General features: G+C 44.4%; 1 protein-coding gene across 3 annotated transcripts in view; it reads right to left on the bottom strand.

The window, feature by feature from the left end:
- The window catches only part of CTNNA1 (catenin alpha 1), a 119,447-nt gene that overhangs the window by 72,446 nt on the left and 26,939 nt on the right, over positions 1–20,062 (bottom strand). For all 3 annotated transcript variants that reach the window (XM_017830428.1, XM_017830426.1, XM_017830427.1), the window contains 2 exons: positions 18,708–18,974; positions 15,436–15,639 (listed from right to left, as the gene is read on the bottom strand). In XM_017830428.1, coding sequence (XP_017685917.1) covers positions 15,436–15,639; positions 18,708–18,974 — 471 coding nt within the window. The remainder of the gene's footprint in view (positions 1–15,435; positions 15,640–18,707; positions 18,975–20,062) is intronic.

Raw genomic sequence — 20,062 nt, 5'->3', positions numbered from 1 at the left:
CACTGCCCAGGCTCCCCAGGGCAGTGGGCACAGCCCCAAGGCTGCCAGAGCTCCAGGAGGGTTGGGATGATCCTCTGGGGCACAGGGGGTGACTCTTGGGGATGGTCCTGTGCAGGGCTGAGGGTTGGACTGGATGATCCTTGCGGGTCCCTTCCAACTCAGCACATTCTATGGTTCTGTAAGTCCTCTTTTGAACGATGGTGAAATCAAACCTTTAAAATTACTGTCTAGTGCTATCAATATATTATTTCTTGAGGGGAAAAAAGTGTTATTGCAACAGCAGACAGTAATTTTTTTACTATTATTTGCACCTGTGATGTGGGGGAGGAGAGGGAAGGGATGAAGAGAGATGGTTGTTGGGTCTGAAAAACAACAGATTCTCAAACATTTTGTACTACTTTTGTGTATTACTACCAGGTAACAGAGCTACCACTGTTCTCTTAAGGCTTATTCTTATATCTAAAAGAAGGCAATAGCATAGGTTTTATGATATACAGCACAAAGACTCTATACCTCTGCAACACACATCCACCACTGAAGTAAAAATATCTATTCATACAGATAAGTAATGGGAGGAAAGTGCCAGGGTGCCAAGAAAGTCATCCTGCAACAACATAGATCTTTTCCTTAAGAGCTCAAAAGAAAACCCAAATTGGCAATAATACATCATATGCTAAACCTAAGTTTTCATGGAACTGACATTCCCCAGTTTCCATTAAATCGTGATGCTGGGGTGAAGTTGGGACCCCACAAGCCAGACTTGGACCCCATGTTAGCAAAGCTAATGTACCTGAAACCTTGAGCAAAACGGAAGCAGTTTATGTTTCTTATTCCCCTGACCACGTTTCCCAGTTGAGCTCAGGCTGAAGGGCTCTGACTTGCCCTGGCTCAGTGTGCCTGGGCCCCCCGCTTCGAGCAGCACTTCCCCTGTGATGGAAGTGCCTCAGCAACAGATGGGAGGCAGAAGAGTGTCTGAGCTCTATTTCACACAGTTCCAGATGTAAAGAGGTTATTTTGCAGTGAGTCTGGCATCCTGCTCCTCCTGGAGTGTGCAAATCTGTCCTCCTCCTGCCTCCCTCCCCTGAGGTGCAGGCACGTGAGGGAGCTGGGGCTCAGAGTCCAGCCCCCCATCCAGGCTGTGCCTCCACACACCAAGGGCTGGCCGGGCACGTGTCCCCTCCAGGGCCACCCTGCACCACAGCCTCCACCCCACCCAGAAAGGAGCAAAACCTCTGTGATGGAAAAACAGTAGGACAGCACCATCAGCCTCCACAGGCCCTAGAGATGGATGGATCAGGACTACATTTTAAAAAGCTACATTTTAAACCTACACTGTTTCTCCACACAGCACCCATGTCCAAATTTGAAAAGGTTCTTCCCCCAAAGGCTGGTTGGGCACTGCCCAGGCTCCCCAGGGCAGTGGGCACAGCCCCAAGGCTGCCAGAGCTCCAGGAGGGTTGGGATGATCCTCTGGGGCACAGGGGGTGACTCCTGGGGCTGGGCCTGTGCAGGGCCAGGGGTTGGACTGGATGATCCTTGTGGGTCCCTTTCACCCCAGCCCGTTCTGTGCTCCTGTGACTGCTCTGCAGGTGAGGCCTGATCCAGGCTGTGAGTGACAACCAGGAGCTGGAGAAGGGCAGCCCAACATTTTGTCAACACTTACACCTGTTTCCTCCCAAGTGATTTTGTTGAGTGACGACTAGTTAGGCTTGGCTACAGGTCAATTCATCTCACTTTCAGCATGGCTGGGTAGATGGGAGCAGCAGGATAGATGGGGGAATGTCTCAGAATACCAAATCAGAGGGACAAACCACTTCTGCAGGAGCCACCAGAGAGCTGCTGGGGCTGGTGGATAATTCACTACTGGAGACACCTTTACAGGCCTGGGGTTTGGGGTTGATGTTAATTAGTAACCTTTTCTAATGAATATCTCATGTTTTTCCTCTGTAAATGACATGAACTAATAGATGTATCTAGAAACATGAAAAGCAGGCTGAAGTTTACACCTGTAGTAATTGTAAAAGCCTTGAGATATTGTACTTTATCATATTTTACATGTGTGTGAAAGACTTTAGAAATAGAACAACTGAAATTGGAACAACACAAACCCCTGCAAAACTCAAATTAAAACCAGTGAGCCAAGACAGCATATGCCCTTTCCAAGAGGAAGAGAATGCATTATAAATCTGGGAATAAAGCCACCTAAATCCTGGCAAGACAGCTTGGAGAAACAGATAATAAACCAATCCTACCAATACAGTCACAAGACATTAAAAGTTTGAATTAATGTATCCTTTATTCATTATTAGAAATATAAATAGCTTTAATTTGCAACAGATTTTTAAGTACTTCCTGTAGGAAGGGATTCAGCAGCCTTGACCTGCAATACAGCAACAAAGAAACCAGGTATCAAGTTGCCCTTGATGGGAAGCAATAGGCATTAAAAACCAGAAACAGCATCAAAAGCTGACTAAGAACCTCAAGCCTCACCAGCACCAAGAACAGCAGTACCTCCTCTCCATCATAAAATGGCCTGGGTTGGAAGGGACCTTAAAGATCATCCAAGTCCCACCCCCTGCCATGGGCAGGGACACCTTCCACTAGCCCAGGTTGCTCCAAGCCCTGTCCAACCTGGCCTTGGACACTTCCAGGGATCCAGGGGCAGCCACAGCTTCTCTGGGCAACCTGTGCCAGGGCCTCCTCACCCTCACAGGGAAGGATTTCTTCCCAGTATCCCATCTAACTCTGCCCTCTGGCAGCTTGAAGCCATTCCCCCTTGTCCTGTCACTCCAGGCCCTTGTCCATAGTCTCTCTCCATCTTTCCTGTCTGCTCCTTCAGGCACTGGAAGGCCACAATTAGGTCACACTGGAGCCTTCTCTTCTCCAGGCTGAACAATCCCAACTCTCCCAGCCTTTCCTCCCAGCAGAGCTGCTCCATCCCTCTGACCCATCTTGGTGCCTCCTCTGGACTCTCTCCAGCAGCTCCATGTCCTCCCTGTGCTGTTCCCCAGGGCTGGAGGCAGCTCTGCAGGTGGAGCATCTGTGGAGGCAAGTGAAGGTCCTGAGAAGACAAAACAGCTTGGAAGCCTGGCTGCCCAGGAGGGGGATGGCTCTGAGTGCACTAAAGGAAGCCAACAACCTTATTCTCATCATCCCCACTTACCCAAAGCAAGTGACTCACCAGGGCACTGTGTGAGATTAAAAAGCATTGAGAACATGGCATGTGTAACTTCATTTCTTACAGAGGCATCACCAAGCCATTATTTACTAAGCTAACTAATTAGGCAGCCACCCTTGCAGATAATAAGAATGCATTAAAGTATTTAAAATTCCAGCACAAGCCTGACACATACAAAGTGGCTGCCCTTCTTCAAAAGAAAACGAATGACAAAGGAAATAAACCATTTAGGAACAGTCAGCACATCTGAGGTGGAATGGGAAGGTGGCATCACCTAATTGTTCAGGAAAAGGAAGGGAAGGAAAGCAAAGCAGAGCACTATGGGATGCAGAGGCATGTAAGATTTTTATTGTATTAATCTCTAATTGTTAAGAAATCATTAGATAGATGACTTAAATTAGCATTAGATAGATGATAAAGTAACAGCTACCTAAAACATAGAAGTAATCTACAGAACTGCAAAATCTGGCACAGAAAAACAGGGAAATTGAAGGTACTTAAACTGAGAGTAATCTGAAAAACCCAGCTGGTTAAACTCAGAAATAAGCTGTAACTGAATATACACTTCACTGCAGTCTAGCACTGAAAGCACCCTTCCCTTTACACAGGCACTGCTCCACAAGTGGGTAATATAACCAAAGCCATAGAGCAAGTTTACAAAACACACAGAGTAATTAATTCACTGGAAATAACACCAGGAATACTCTCAGGGGATACAAGTGCCCTGTGTACTTGATGTAGTTGTGCTCTCTAAAAAAACACTTCCTACAGTCCAGCTGAGGGTACCCATAATTTGGGAGGGAGTGAGGGGACACATGTTTCCACAGCACTACAAGAACTGGCTGGGGATAAAACCTTAGAGGCAGTTTGGAGAATTCAGCACCTGTCACCAAAAAGCCAGTTTTACTGTCTCTGTGAATAAGCCTTCATGTGAGTACCTGAGGAGGACCAGGACATGAAGATTTGCTTAATTATCACCTTGTTCACTACACACATGTTCCTCACAGGATCTCCCCACTTACTGCTCCCACAGCTGAGTCCCTGGGTATCTGCATATCCAGGAGCAGCCTGTCAGGGTAAGGAAAGCTGTGTGTGACAACAGTGGGAGATCAGCAGGAGCCCACAACACCCAGGTGAGCCTGGGCAGCCACCTGACCTGCAGCTACCAGAGAGCCCACCCTCACAACCCCAGAACATCACCTGCTGTATTTATTTGTGAAGACCTTGCCTTCCTCAGCTAAGAGGTCCCACAGGAGCAAATGTGCCCATCGTGCAGGCCATCAGCTCCAAAGGGGTCAACTGCTCAGGTACGAGGCAGAGGGGCTTTTAGCTTCTTTCTCCTCAGTTATTTCTGCATTAACTTCTTGTTTTCTTGGCTTTTTTCAGTCCAGTGACCTCTAGAATTGGGATTCTTTGACTCCTGGAGAGATGCCCAAAAACTCATTCTGCCTCTAAGGAAATTCACAATTTGGCATTTAAGGGGAACAGTATCAAGTGATATGGCTGCAGTCTTATTTTGTGCTTGACATCAGAGCTCTTGAGTCACCTTCTTCCACCAAAATGACTCAATAAAGACAGTCCTCAAAGGAGAGCTTCAAAGGCACAGCAGGGGAGAGCAAGCCAGCCCCACATTACCCACTTCTCCCTTCACAATCCAAGGAGCTGAGTGGTGAGGTGGGGGGATACACAAACCCTTTGAAAGAGAGAAATGAAGTTGAAGCCACAGATGCAGAAGCCACCTGGGCAATACCACATGGCCAGTTGCTCAACCTCTACACAAGCAGAATTAATTGCATTAATTCTGGGGTTTAGTCAAGAGGTTTTGAACAAAATTAATGCATACTTAAAAGCAGTGCACAGTATTGGGTTAAAAAACATGGGGACAGCATGGAAATGGAGGTATCTGACTTAGGAACACTCACAGCTGCAATTCAGCTGCTGGGAAGCCTCCATCCAAACCTTGCAACACAAGACACAGGACAAACTCTGTGTGCTACAAACAAGTCCCAGGGTTTCCTACTCAGGAAACAGTTTTTTTAAAAGCATCATATGCCAGTGTTGCAGGTCATAAGTTAATATCAGAAAAGAAACTTCAAAATAGAGCAAAGTCTCAAGCACATAATGAGATGGGTGTCTTGAAGAAACTGCTGGACAATACTTCAGGATCTCCAACATTCCTTAATATTTCTGTGTGTATTTTAATTTTGAGAGATATTATGCAACTACATTCATATAAAGACAACATGAAAAGAAATTTAACAGTATCAGAATTATTTGAAGTCTTGAATAGTTTAGGATAGTCGGTGTCCCCACACCCCCAAACTGTCCCTATGTCTCACAGACAAATCCTCATCTGTCATTGTATTAAAAAAAAAAAAAAATGGGAGGGAAAGGGTGCCTGCCTCACTTGCAGTGAGAACCTTAGTCCAAAATTCAATCCAAGGCAACAAAAAGTGTCTTTTTTCTTTAAAGGGATCCATCTTTTAAATACAAGGTCACAATAAATTCCCTAAAACCAGCAGCAGAAAAGCAAGCTAGAAGGACACTCTGGAGGAGACCTGAAGCAGAAAGGGCTGGGTGGCCAGAAACCCCCACCCAAGGGCACCTGAGCCTTGCCGAGCTGATCTGAGGGTCTGCAAACACCCAGACTGACCTGTCCTGCACCCCCAGGAACTGCTGCTCATCCCTCTCCAGTTATTCCACTGCACATTCCCTCGTCATCCATGTTTCCTTTGCCCCACACATACTTCACTCTCAAGATATCACACCTACAAAGCTGAACCACTTCTAAACCTAGAACCTTCTGTTTTCAGAGCCTTCCCCCCCCCAAAGAGCTACCAGGCTTCATTTCCCCAGATCTTCCTGCAGGTTTCATACAGTAACTGATAACATCAATTCAAGTTATCATATTCAGTAAAGCACAGCTGACAGCACCTCAGGCACACTGAAGGGATTCTGAGTTGAAAAGAAATGTGCTTTCTCTGGCCACATATGGCAGCAGTAGAGCACCCCAAGAAAGGCAGAAACCTTGTTTCCTGAGAGTCAGAGGTTAACATGAAAGCCAATAATCCACGAGCAGCTGCACGTGGCACAACATTTGTGTTCAACCTGCCACACAGATGATTAAAAAAAACACCCTCCACTTGTGAAAGGCACAGATATTTTGTGAAAGCAAGCTCAGAACCATCTGAGTTTGCTTCTTCACTGCCTTCTGCCAACTTTGCACATGCCTTGGTTTTTCCCTTGTGGCCTGATGCTGAGGGAAAACTTTTTTAGTTGGCACTGAGAAAAACGCACCTTTTAGCCCAGCTTTGCCAGGCAGCTCCTGGCCTGACAGTCTGTGGTTTGCTGCTGTGATTGTAAAGAAACCACTTTTCTAGAATGCCTGTTCAGCAAGAATAATTTTTGAGTATACAGTCTCCGAAGTCATAAAGTCAATGTTTTCATAGAGCTGGAGCAGAAGGTTTTTAACTCTGGCATACACAAGCTGGCTCTGCTGTTTGCCCTCTACCTCCTGTCCCTCCTGCTAAAGGAACGTGTCCCGGTGCCAAAGTTCTCTCCTCTATTTCAACAGCTTTCCAAGATACAGCTTAACCCTCATCCTTTCCTCAGACATGAGAAAGATTAAGTCACTCTTCTGCCGCTATTTAAATTCCAGAGGGCTGCCACTACTTGGATAAGCCACAAATGCTAATTATTCTATATTGATCTTGTTGACTTTCTGGGACAAAGAAGGTCTAAAGCTCCAGGACACATTATGAGCGTTACAGAACATCAGCTTTTTTACACAGGATAAACCAAGTTAAGCAAGAGCACAGTCTAGACAATAAATCCACATCCAGAACAGAATATCCAGGTTTCCATCAAGACCTCTAAGACCTGTGGTACGGTCTGTAAAAAAGATGAAGTGGTACCAGACACTCATAGGGATAGAGCTGTCCTCATTCTCTCCCTTCATTATCTGCTGAATTCCATCTTGCAGATGGACAGGAACTACATCCAGAGTTTTTATTAGATCAAGGCAAAAGAGAAAAGGGGAAGTTCAGGACTTGAGATGCAAGTATTTTGTTACAAGAGCCATGGTATTCCAGCTTTGTAATAATTCCATCATCCCTCTCCTCCGACAAGAGGAATTTAAAAGCCCAGTTGTGTGTGTAATACTTCTGCACACTGAGAGCATGATCCTGCTAGAGGCTAAAAGACTGTTTATCCACAGATCAGCAGACACTGCAAATGTACATGCTCCATTCCATCCATACTCCTTGATTTTGACTTTGAGAGACTACTCAAGTATCACCAAATGGAGTTTCATTACGGGTGACTATATATTTAATCTTACATGGGCAGACAAAGTTCAAATATTTTCCTACAAAACAGTACAGTTCAAACGAATTAAGTCATAACCCACAAAATGTTAAAGCAGAATCAGTGCATAGCATTAGAGCATATTTATGTAAAATGATTTACAGCTCAACGGGAGTAAAACACTGCTAGATGCCAACCACCACATCACAAACAAGTGTGTACACATTATTTTAGGTCTTCTTTCCACCATCTTAAATGTTATTTCATCAACATAAGAATTAGAAAGGTCTGGATTCATAAGGTAATATGAGAAGATTAGATATGTGTTACATGTGCTAACATTAGAGATGGATATATGTCTAACAAGAAAGGAACAACCAGAAGTTTCACCAGTATAAAACTAAAGGGGTAGGGGAGGAAAGGAGGGATCAAGTAGGTTGGAAACCTTCACTGCCACTGCAGGTATTCACAGGATTCAATTCCCACATGTAGAGACAGCATTAGAGTTCAGTTCTCCTGTACACATGGCTGCAGTGAGCACTGTAAGTGAGAGCAGCAACCTTCCTCCTTTTACATATATTAAGAGTCTACAACAAAAGTGCTGCAAAGCATAGAAAGGCTGCAAGGGTGAGTTCTGCTGTACAAGGCAGCTCAGACTAAGTCCCAACTACTGTCAAATCTATTCAACTCAACAGAGTTCTCTCTAGCAGTTCTGCACCAAGCGAGCAGCAAAGGCTGAAGGCAGTGGGTGGACGGAGAGCAGCAATAATTTAAGATTTCAATAGACTGCTAAGCTCATGCTGGAACCAGACCTGAGGTGAATGCTGGGCTTTGCTAGGTTTCTTTCAGGAGGCACTAAGCCAGCCATAAGCTTCTTTAAACAGTGCATTCTCACTGCAGACACAAAAACTGTTTTGGGCCTGAAACAGTATCCAGGACTTTCAAGTTGTGCCACTGACATCAATGTCCTGGCAGCCTCAGCAGAGTCTGACACGTCCCCCCACCCATGGCAAACAACTGGAGCCCACATGTGCTGCCCTCCCCCCATCCAGGGCCAAGTATCCCGAGTTGTTTGGCATCTCTAAACCAGCCATCTCCCACGCACATGCAGGGTAACCACTGGAATGACAGGGAGCTCTGAAGAGCTTTAAAACCCAGAGCTCACAAGGCTCTCAAATCTTTCATGAGCTAGCTTCTGTTCATTTCCATAGGCCGCTGTATTGCTCCCAAAGAAGTAAAAGTTGCCAGAATGCCTCCTGAAAACACACCCCACACTAAGTCCCAGAGCAGGAAGGTGTTGGGTGAACAACCTGGAAGCTCTTTTCTGTGGCCCGAAAATGCCCGACTGACGCAGTGAGAAATTCTCATCATCTTCATCAGGCTTCCCTTCAAGGATGCTGAATTATTTACTCTGTGGCAGCCTGTAAGCATTAAACTTAAAACCTCTATCACTTCAGAAGTGTTCTGTTTTTAAAAGCAGCAGCTTTGTCAAACTGATAATGTCTATGGAAATTAGAGCCCAGCATAACAGCGCGGCTCTCTACTGAGCAGCAAAGTCCATAACAGGAAAAACCATCCAGGCTTTCAAACCACGTCCATCACATCAGCATTGAGGCATCTTAAACTGACAAACAATATTAAAAAAGAAAGTGTAGATTATCTCAAGGCAGAATTTTTATCAGCATCTTTATCATCAACACAGATCACTGTGCCATTTTAATTCACATCTATTTCCACAGAAACAGATGCTTTCATTAGAAGGCTATGCAAGAGCCCTTTCACTATATAGATACTTGCTATAAATGATCTTTACCGTCATGTGAAAATTCACATGTGTTCCTTTCCAAGCTTGGATCCTTGATGGGCACAGAAAGCTGTGGATCAACATTATTAATAGGCAAGTTGATAATGAAAACACATCTCCATTCCGTAAATTGCAAGTGCGTCAGGAGTAGAAATAACCTTTGCTGGTAGTTCTGAAGACAAATGATTTCTCCCAGCAGATATTGAATAGATAAGCCAGGCACTTTGCTGCCCAATCACTTTCAAGCGTCAGAGATGCTCAAAGAAGCTTAGGGAAGAAAAACAAAACAGTGCCATTAAGATCGAGGAAACAGCACTTGTTTGGAGCAGTACATTTCCGTAAGAGCACTGAACACAGACACAAGGGTGCAAAACAAGCATTTAGCAAGCTATGAGTTCACCAAGCCTAAAACCAGAAGTGCTGAGACCTCCCTTCAGATACCCCGAGATCCAAACCATGCTGGCCTGCAAGAGTTCCTGAGGCAGCCTGGGCTTCAACCACCTTCAAAGTTGTGCCATAGCAGTGTAAGTTCAATTAAAATCTAACACTAAAAGAAGTACAACCCACACTCCAAAACAGATCCAGCTGTGGTACTCAACCACTTGAGGCCAAAGAGAAGATGGAAACTGGGAGGGGAAAAAAACCCCCCAAACCATCCTGAAGCGATGTGTGCCTGGAATGCCTGCTCTGAAACCAGCTCCCAATGGCTTTTCTCCATTTGCTGCCAAGCACCTCTAATGCAATCCAGACAGTCAAGGACACAGTCAGAATGTTAATATGAAAGCATTAAGATTCCCATTGAAATGGGACCTGTCAAGCTACTTTATGTAACATGATTTATCGTTTCCAAATGTAGTAACAAGGGATTTTATTGTACAAGAGCATGTGGTACACTACGGGGCTCCAGGTTCGCATTCTCTACTAGCCAAACTACAACTCCTGACAATATTTATGCTGTACATGGCCCAGTTACTGGTGTGTCTATGAAAAGGGCTGCTGTATGCATTAGAAATTCATGGGGTGCAGAACAGACGTAGCGTGAGAGCTCCCTGCATGTTCCTGTGCACATTAAGCAGGGCAGGACACCTCCGACCGCTGCTGCCGAACGGTTCGTGGAGAGGAGCCCACCCGTCCCCACCCCGCAGGGCTCTCACATCAAGCAATAAAAACAGACTGGCAAAAGCTTAAGGAAGTTTTTATTTCCAGTCTTACGTATCAATCAGGTAACTGATGTCTTCTGCAAGCTCAAGGCACACTGAGAGCAGACTGGGAAGTGCTGGTTACGTTTTGAGAGCACGGCCTGTGCTTCCTTACCCTACTAAACCCCAAACACCAACTTCAAAGCCCAGCCCCAACCCACCATCTCCTGGGTTTACCATGTGTGACACAGCTGACATTGAGGCAAGCTGCCCAAGTCCTGCCCTAATAACATCCCCACAGAGCTACAGTAGAGAGAATGTACCTGTCACGACTTGAAGTTTGTGGACTTGTGTCAGTGGACACATTTTCTTACCTCTCTGTTCTACATACCAGCTTCTCAGAAACACAGAAATATTTCAGCTGTCAGCCCACTGTTCTTTTTTTATGCATTTGCTTTCAGTACCTCAGATATCCATGTATATTCATTGCAGTTATGTTAACTTAGAGGCAGAGCTGAGTAGCACAGTACAGAAAAGCAGAGACGGTGAGTGTACCTGCTCTGCACTGGGAGAGGAATTGCGCCAGCTGCCAGTGCAAAGGCAAAGTGGGATAAATTGGTAGTAGTATCTAAAAATACACTGCTTGATACTTTCTATTTGGGGCAAACTGCAACCAGTCAACATGTACCCCCACACTAGATCATAGAGTTAGACACAAAAAACTGTTTCCATTGTATTTTCTTGTATTTCCTATTAATTTCTTCATTGGTGCACTGTTAATATTGACATTACTCAATTAGATGCTTTACTCTGTCCTCTTGGCCTACCTAAGTCTGGAATTGATGTCCAACTAAACTCAAATATGCTTTGACACTTTTTCATTTAATTAATAAAATACACACCAAGAATGCCTGACTGCCACAGATCACACAAAGATCTAGATCTGGCCATCTGTGAGTTATATTACAAACTTAGCTACAACTGATGTGGTCAACTTACTGCATTCTGGGCAGTTGATCCCAGAACTAAGACCTTGGACTACTCTGCTTTTACAGCACTAGTCAGAAACAGTAATGAATTCTTTTAGGCCTTCCCCTTCTTCCAAATGCAAATAAACATCCATGTTTGCTATTTCAATCCAGGAGGGATCTGCAATGCAAGTTTAAAAAGGAAAACTATTTTCTGTTGGAATTGTGAGAAGTGAGCAAAATCTATAAAGGAAAACAGCTCCCCCCGGTGAAGTGTAAGAGGAGGGGGGAAAGCTAGAGAATCAGATGCCACAACGAAGAGATGAACAGATGGCATTTTAAGGAATGTGGCTTATAAACCAAGGGGTTGGGCCATCAAGAGGCCGATGACGCCCAGTGGACATTGCTAATGAAAGCCCATCTCAGAACCCACAGAAACAGCCTCCTGCCACCACGGCTCAGAAGCTAAATCCTTGTGAGGGCAGCTGTTCATGGAGCTCCCTCCGTGCTCAGCAGCTGTCAGTGTTAGGCATCATTAGTTCAGGACTACACAACAAAACCAGAAATCAAAACACTGCCCAAATTCTGAACAGCCAAGGCAGCTCTGGTCCCTGAACCTCAACGTAAGTGTGAAGATCCAAACAAGGCCCAGAAGGAGATGGTGGAATGTGACCACACCAGCATTTTGGCTTGCATGAGCCACACTTCTGAAACTCATCTCCCAGTCACTGTCATGTCACATGCTGCAATTCTCATCCCAGAACTTTCCTGGGCCACATGAGCTGGATTTTCCAAGTGGATCTACACAAGGAGACAGCCACTACCACACCAGATGCTGACTAGTCCACAGGACTTGGCTAAATAATAATGATAACGAGGACACAGCCAAAGCTGAGAGGAGGTGTTGAGTATCTCGTTTATGGCAAGATCTAATTAAACTAAGACACTTCATTCTGGGGAAGCTAAGACCAAAATGCCTCCTACATGCTATGGCTCTAAAACAACATTAAGTGGCATAGAAAAACACGGGCAAGGAGTAGCTGTTCAGGGTCTTTTCCTAACTGAGACGAAGGAAACATCCAGCAGAAGGGGCACAAGGTTGTTCTGCTTGAAAACAAAAGATGTTTCTTCACACAGCACCCATTTAAGCAGAACTCCATGACAAGGAAGATTATGGATGCTGTAAGTTTATAAGGGTTCAGAAAGAAACTACACAGATTCAGTAGGGAAAAGTCCATCAAGAGCCATTAAATGCAGTCAGCAATGTCAGCTCTGGAAGTGCCCAAGCTGCAGAATGCCAGCACTTGGGGGACACTTGGGGTAAGTAAAACTACACACCTCCCTTGTTCTTGTCCTTTTGCTTGCAGGATCCACTACTGACCACTGTCATGATAGGATACTGGCCTTGATGTACCAAATTTAGTTGGACTGCTCTTGAAAAGGGCACAATAGGTGTGTTAGGTGGGAAATGAAATAACAGACACCAATCTAAGAAAAAGGGGATTCAAACTTCTGTAACAAACTACTGAAGAAGCAAATCTTGCCCTTGCACAATCACAGAATTCATCATCATGCCAGCAGATGCCAAGAGATCCTACAATTCAGTTTATTACCAAAAACTGTTATTTAGCTAAAGCTTTGCCACACACTGTAACACAGCTTCCAACACTTGCAGACTTACAGACCCTCAAGGACAGGAACACAAACAGTTAAAGTCTGGGTCCAAAACATTAAACTGAGTTATAAGCTATCTAGGAAATAGTCTTGTTATTGCCAGAGATCTGAAAGAAAACCCAAAAGCTAGAGGAAGTCACTAAAAGAGAAGGCATTAAAAACTAAAGGGGAATCTGCCTCAAGGCATTCCTGTGCTTCTGCCTTTCCAGTGCACTCCTCATCCAATCCTCCCTCTGAATTTTTACACTTGGCCAATAAATACCTCTTACTCTAGCACTTGGATAGGATTTATGATGCACAGCAAGTGCTGTGCAATTAACAGATTTAATGCCCAATTCACTTCCTCCTTCAAAGGGAGACTGGAGCAAAGCATCCCAGGAGCTGTGGGTATATCACACATACACATGAAATGACATTTCCTCTGCCACTACTCCAAGTCAGCACATCCCTACTCTTCCTGTAGATGTATCACATCATTTTCACTGCTTAGATTTCCAACTATTAGTCATTCTTTAGCTTAATCATGGAGGGGTTTACAGTATGGATTTTTACACACCATCCCACATTTCCACCATAATTTATCAATTGCTTTTTCCACTCCATTTCACTGAATTTCTAATCTCATTTCCCCAACTACACTGTCTACAATCATAACATAGCAGTGACTTTAAAAAATTCAGCATGCTCCACTAATTTCACAATGTGTTAAAGGAGATAACAGAGGGAATACATTCTTTAACTTGGTATCAGAGACAAGAGCACATGGCTGAGGAGGAGGACAGGCATTTCTGGGAGAGGAAGTCACAGCTCTGCACTCTCACGTGGGTACTGACCAACTGAGACAAATGCCACCAACTCTTACATGGAAGACCGAGCATTTACCTCTTGCACATGTTCAATTAGCCTTTGGTGGCTGCTCCATTCTCAGTCATGCTGACAGGGCTCCATCCAAACCAGCAGCACGTTTGTTTGAGGGATTTTTGCTGATGCTTCTTCACAGACTAATAAAACACCCTGCTCACTGGAGTTTAGAATGGCACAACCTCGTTCTTTGTTTCCCAGCTGCACTCTGAAGTTCTACAAAGTGTCAGTGCTGAGCACAAGCTACTTTCACAAGCAATTAAGAGAGACTACACGAATTACCTTGCTCAGCCCGCAGGCTACATGAGACTTGCATCAGTTTTGTTCAATTACTTTGTCCTTGTCTTTGGTAAACAGAAATCCTTGTTTTCCTTTCTCTCTACCACACACTGCACCTGTTCTCCAAATTCTACCACCCCAACCCACATATGGCAGCCTTTGGACCAGTTTTACTCTGCATTGAAGTCATTTTTTCCAAAAGATTTGAAGTTAAGGTACTTAACACATTGAGGCTCCTAAATAAGTCCTACTGTCTAAAGAAGGTATCTCTGAACTTTCACTTCAAACACGTTCAAAAGCATAAATAAGACTCCCATTAACATTTCTTCAGACAATTTTACTTGCCACAGTTCTACAAGTCATATAGTTTGCTTAAGTTGTTGCTATTTTTGCAACTTTATTTCCAAAATCAGCTTTAACAGTACTCAAGTTTAATGACCAGATACAGTGTCAATCATGATATCCCGAGCCACCTCTCAACACAGCAAGTTACTCAGATAAAAACTCGCTGGGACAAGAGCAAAGGAGCAATGGAGGGGAAGAAAGTCCGATATTGTATCATGATGCCTTCAGATGCAGAAGCTCATCCGCATGATATGATACTTACTCCAACCGCAGAAACACTCCCAGGCTTCAAATACTGTGTGTGCACATTCAGTGCCTAAACACTGGAAAAGAACTGCTCAGAGCCCAATATTTATACCAAACTGCTCTCAGGATTCTTCACTAAATATTTGACTTCATACATCACCTCTACTCAAACTGAGTAGCGACAATAACTAACTTGATTCTGACAATTTATGCCTTTAGCTAAAAAGATGACACAGTTACACTTTCCAAGAGTCAACAGAAGCAAAGTACTACTTTTTGCGTAAGCCCTGTTACTTTACGTAAACCAAGGTGGAAAAACAGACTAATTCCACTGAATTCCTATAAAAACCAACATTAACAGTCATGAAATAAAAGCAGTGCCAAAGGGTTAACACTTGATGATGATAACAGTTGCTTGGAAGATTAGAGATCACTTTTAAGGTAAGTATCATTGATGATTTAAGTAAGTTTCATCCTGCCTCAAGACAAACCTTCTGGGACTATTCTTTACCTTTCAAACTCTGTTTGGACCAGAACAAACCAGCTTTAAGACACACAGCTTCGATTCCACATTTTAGCTTGTCATACGGAGTTAAAACCCACCCAAAGGAAGCCAACAGAGCCGGAGATACTCACGTTGCCCATGTACTCGGAGAGCAGATCCTGCAAGGCCTGTCGCACCGCGTTACACTCGGCCACGATGCGCTCCCGCCGGTCATCACGTGTGCAGGATGAGTCAGCCATCAGCGCCGCGCCGCTAATGATGCTCTCCAGGCGCTCTTCCAGGGACGGCCTGAAACGCTCCTCGCTGAAGGTCGATGGATCCACAATAATTTGTTTCTAGTAAAAGAAAGGTTCTGCAAAATCAGTGATCGGACCAAGCAGCAAGTTACGGAGAAGTCACCAACACAACCAACACTTAGAGCAACACTCTGATCAGGCATTTAAAGACAAACGACACTATTTTGGCACTGAGGAGGATTTTCATGAGTAGTTTTGTAAAATTACTAAGAGGTTCCCCAGCAGATTACATCGTCAGTCATTTCTTGTGCTGCTTTGACAGCTAAACAAATCTTGGCCACAGGAAGCCTCGTTACACGAATGGCAAAAATCGAACGTGCCAGCACAAATAAGGTTCAAAGTACAGAACTCTTCCTAACTACATGTCAATCCAGACATGCCTTCACTAGTTAACTTGTCAGATATAATTATCCCATCACGAACAAGAAAACAAACATCCAAAATTAGCCCTGTATATGGTGCTCCATTGTCCTACTTTGCCCAGTCTTCCTTCTCTTTGCTGTTAGGCAGGTAAATACAACTCTATTCTCAAAAATTCCCTAGGAAAATATCAACACAAAGGTTTCAAACAGCACAGAAATCAATTTCTTCATGATGGAAAATTATCACAGTTTTATCTTGCCAGACTATTCATAAGCATACCAAGAGACTTAAGGTTGAAACAGCAGCACTGATGTATCTGCTCTCAAGGGGCCAACACACCACCCAGGGAAGTTCCCCAGGAAGCAGCTGTGCAGGATTTACCACCTTTGAGGACTTGCCTGTCATTTATTTCAACAGGTCTCTAATTTCTTAAAGAAAACTTATTTGGCCATTTGAAGGTTTGGTGGTTGGTTTAGGGTTTGGATGGGTTTTCTTCCCAGTACAGGGGCAAGATTTGCTAATTACAAGAGAATGCCCAAAGTCTTTCAAGCTGGGAGTTCTCAGTTTGTCCACCAGCTAAGCTCAGCAGCCATGGCACAACCACTGCTTCTCCTGCCAGCCAGCACATTTCATATCCCAATGGAGCAACCACTCAGCCATCACAGCAGGATGAGAACACAACACGTGCTCTCCAACACGCTCCTCACTTCTCCTGAAGCTTTTAGCCATGTAGTTAATACAATGGTAGCATGGACTGCACTATCAGAAAGGAGAGATAACAATCAGCTTGTTATTTTCTGGTAGCCATTTAATATTTTACCATCACTGGAGTATGTGGGGGCATGTGTGTGCAAAGCCTCTATTACAGGAGCACAATAACACTCAAGCAGCAGCAGGAAATGAAGTGAAGGGATAACATCTGCCAAGAACCTCACCACATTTGTTTTGTCAGCCTCCTTTGGCAAGGATGAGATGACAGAGCTATTGCACACACCGTGCATTGAGCTGGCCTGCTGATCAAGCACTGCTGCTAGCAGAGAGCTCCACAAAGTGGAATTAAAAGCTCACAAGCTTCATGGCAACTGCAACACTCAAAAAAGTAGTCTCCAGCCATATATTGGAGGGCTTGTATAGTAAAATACAGTGATATATCAGAAATCTTGTTAGATGGTTTGAGCTGGATAAGCCATTCCACAAACCTGAACAGAATTGCTTCTGCAATTCCATGTACCCAAGTCAGTCCCTGACACTGCTGCTGCAGGGCCTTGCCTTCCCCTCCCACAGGTACCTGTGAGACCCTGTGGTCCCTCAGGGGAACCTGAGGCACACTCCTAAGGCTTACAGAGCACAGATGACAGAGTAAGAAAGGCAGACTTCAAACTGAAGTCAGTCACAAGGATCAAGACAGCCATGACATCCTCTTGTTACCCAAGAGATCACAGAGAAAGGCTTCCCACCAGGCACGGGGAAAACTCAAATAGTACTTTATCCTGGTAAAAGAAACATGGCAGAAAGGGAGGAACAAGAGTGGTAAGAATGAAAAGGAGATAGTGATTAAAATCTGGCAAAACCACAACTATTAATTGCCTTTTGAGTGATGGCTTTGCAATATTAAATAGAGTTCTCGAGGTAAGGTGTTTAAAATTCAGAGGCTGAAACAGTGGTAGATACAGAATCCTGGCTTCAAAAGGAAAGAGATCTCAGTAAAAATGCATGGCTGTCCTCAGCAACGTGCTGAACATGAGACAAAGAACATGACAGATCAGTACAACACATCATTGTGAAATGACTTCATCCCCAACCAAATATCATATTAAACTTCCCACTTCATGTCCCTCTCAATAGGTAGTTTGGGCAATTCCAAAAGACATTATTCACTTTTAATAAATCATTTCTGTCACCTACAAGAATACATTACATAAATATATTATGAAATAATCAATTTCAAATAAACCAAGGGCTTACATCTAAGGTAGCAGTAGGCTAACTGCTATTTCAGAGCTAGTTTAATTTGACAGCCTTCAATCACCAAGAACCACATAGATAACTTTCTATATTCCATCAACCCCAGCTTGGAAAAAGACTTTTTTTTTACTTTACCTATGACTTGCTGCACTTCAGCAGAAAATGATCTTGCAGGCAATATAAATAGAAGTCAGCTGCTGCCACTAAACCAGGTGAACGAACATCACAGAATCATAGAATCAGCTGGGTTGGAAGGGACCTCTGAGATCATCAAGTCCAACCCTTGATCCAACCCCGCCGTGGTTCCCAGCCCATGGCACTGATGCCACATCCAGTCTTGTCTTAAAAACCTCCAGGGATGGAGAATCCACCACTTCCCTGGGCAGCCCATTCCAATGGCTGAGCACCCTCTCTGGAAAGAAATTCTTTCTAATATCCAACCTAAACCTCCCCTGGCACAACTTAAGCCCTCTTGTCTTGCTGATGGTTGCCTGGGAAAAGAGACCAACCCTCAGCTGGCTCCCCCCTCCTGCCAGGGAGTTGTAGAGAGTGATGAGGTCTCCCCTGAGCCTCCTCTTCTCCAGGCTGAACAGCCCCAGCTCCCTCAGCCTCTCCTCATAGGACTTGTGCTTGAGTCCCTTCACCAGCCTTGTTGCTCTTCTCTGGACCTGCTCCAGCACCTCAATATCCTTCCTGAGCTGAGGGCCCAGAACTGGACACAGCACTCGAGGTGTTGAGTTACCACTTTGTTTTTCAAACGGAAAGGGTTCAAAACTTACATCGAAGTTGTTGAGAGCATAGGCCAGCTCTCCCCCCCCGCCCTGCTGCTGGGCAGCGTCGTCGGAGGCGGTGGCCTGGGCGGCGTTGGAGATGCCCGTCACCGCCTGCTGCAGCTGCTTGTAGATCAGGTCCCTGTTGGCCTTGTAGGCAGCAACGTCAGGGTGCTGCAGGCAGGCCTGGGATGCCGTGTACAGGATGGGAACGTTCTTCTGCAGAATTCCTCTGGCTGCTGCCATTTGGTCACGGTGACCCACATCTTTCAATTCCTGTTAGGAAAATTAAAGGGGAAAAAAAAAAGCATTTGAGAACGTTCCCTACGTTTAACATCCACACGCCATCTCTGTGCATCTTCAAAAGACAGGCAGGTTCTTTGCCTGGTGTGCTCAAATTTGTCTGCTGACTGAGTGTTCTTATTCTTGAGGGCTCAACTAATTGCAAAACACAACAGCTTCATAAAGACAAAAACCACCATAACTGTAGGGCAATTCACAGCTCCACAATTCAAAATCTGACGTTGGGTTTTTGCTCCTCTCTGCAGCACAAGACCAGCATTTTGAAAGCTGCCCTGTCTTGCACTTGCAGATGAGAAGCAAGATCATCTTTAATTTAAACTCCCAGGCTCACAACCAGAATGTTTTCTTTAATTACACCTAGAAGATGACGTTTACTCTTCTCAAGAGACTCGGGGTACTTAATTTCAGAAGAACAAATATATCATCTCATTCAACTTCTTGTTCACCTCCAATGAGACAAAATTAATCCAATGATTGTAATTACTGCTAATTTAAGATTAGCGAGCAAGTCCATAAGTCTTTTCCCAAACACTCCCTGTTGCAATTCTCTGAAGCACCATCACCTCTGTTTTGGAACAGAAGCACTCTGATTAGATACAGCTTCTGAGTCCAGCACAAGCAGCAGGTTTATAAAAGGAAGAATGAACACAGTTATTGGCAGCATCATAATTTTAAAGTTACCTCTTAAATCTAACAAAGAGGTGACGAAAAGGAAGATGAGGACTGCCTTACTGAGAAAGGGGGAAAAAAAAAAAATCTGTCAGACTCTTCAAAATGAATGGGCAATATGTGACCTCTGTAAGGTACACACCAAGCAGGGAGGGCACTCCAAGCAGGCATACAGATTTACAGATTTTGTACAACCACTTCCCATAGTGCAGAACAATCTATCACAGAGCAGTTTAGGAGCATTTATTGCATTGCCATCACAACCCTACTCCCATTTACTGCAATCAGATTTGAGATACATAACCAACTGGCAATCCATTTTAGACTGTACCCAGTTTATTTTCTAAGATAAATCTCTGCAAAAAGTCCCAAGAAGTGTCAGAGGTGCATAA

This window comes from Lepidothrix coronata, unplaced genomic scaffold (genome assembly GCF_001604755.1).
Source record: "Lepidothrix coronata isolate B3197 unplaced genomic scaffold, Lepidothrix_coronata-1.0 Scaffold178, whole genome shotgun sequence".
Lineage (NCBI taxonomy): Eukaryota > Metazoa > Chordata > Aves > Passeriformes > Pipridae > Lepidothrix > Lepidothrix coronata.
Note: the sequence above shows the minus strand (reverse complement) of the source record. Positions and strands in the feature narration are given on the sequence as shown.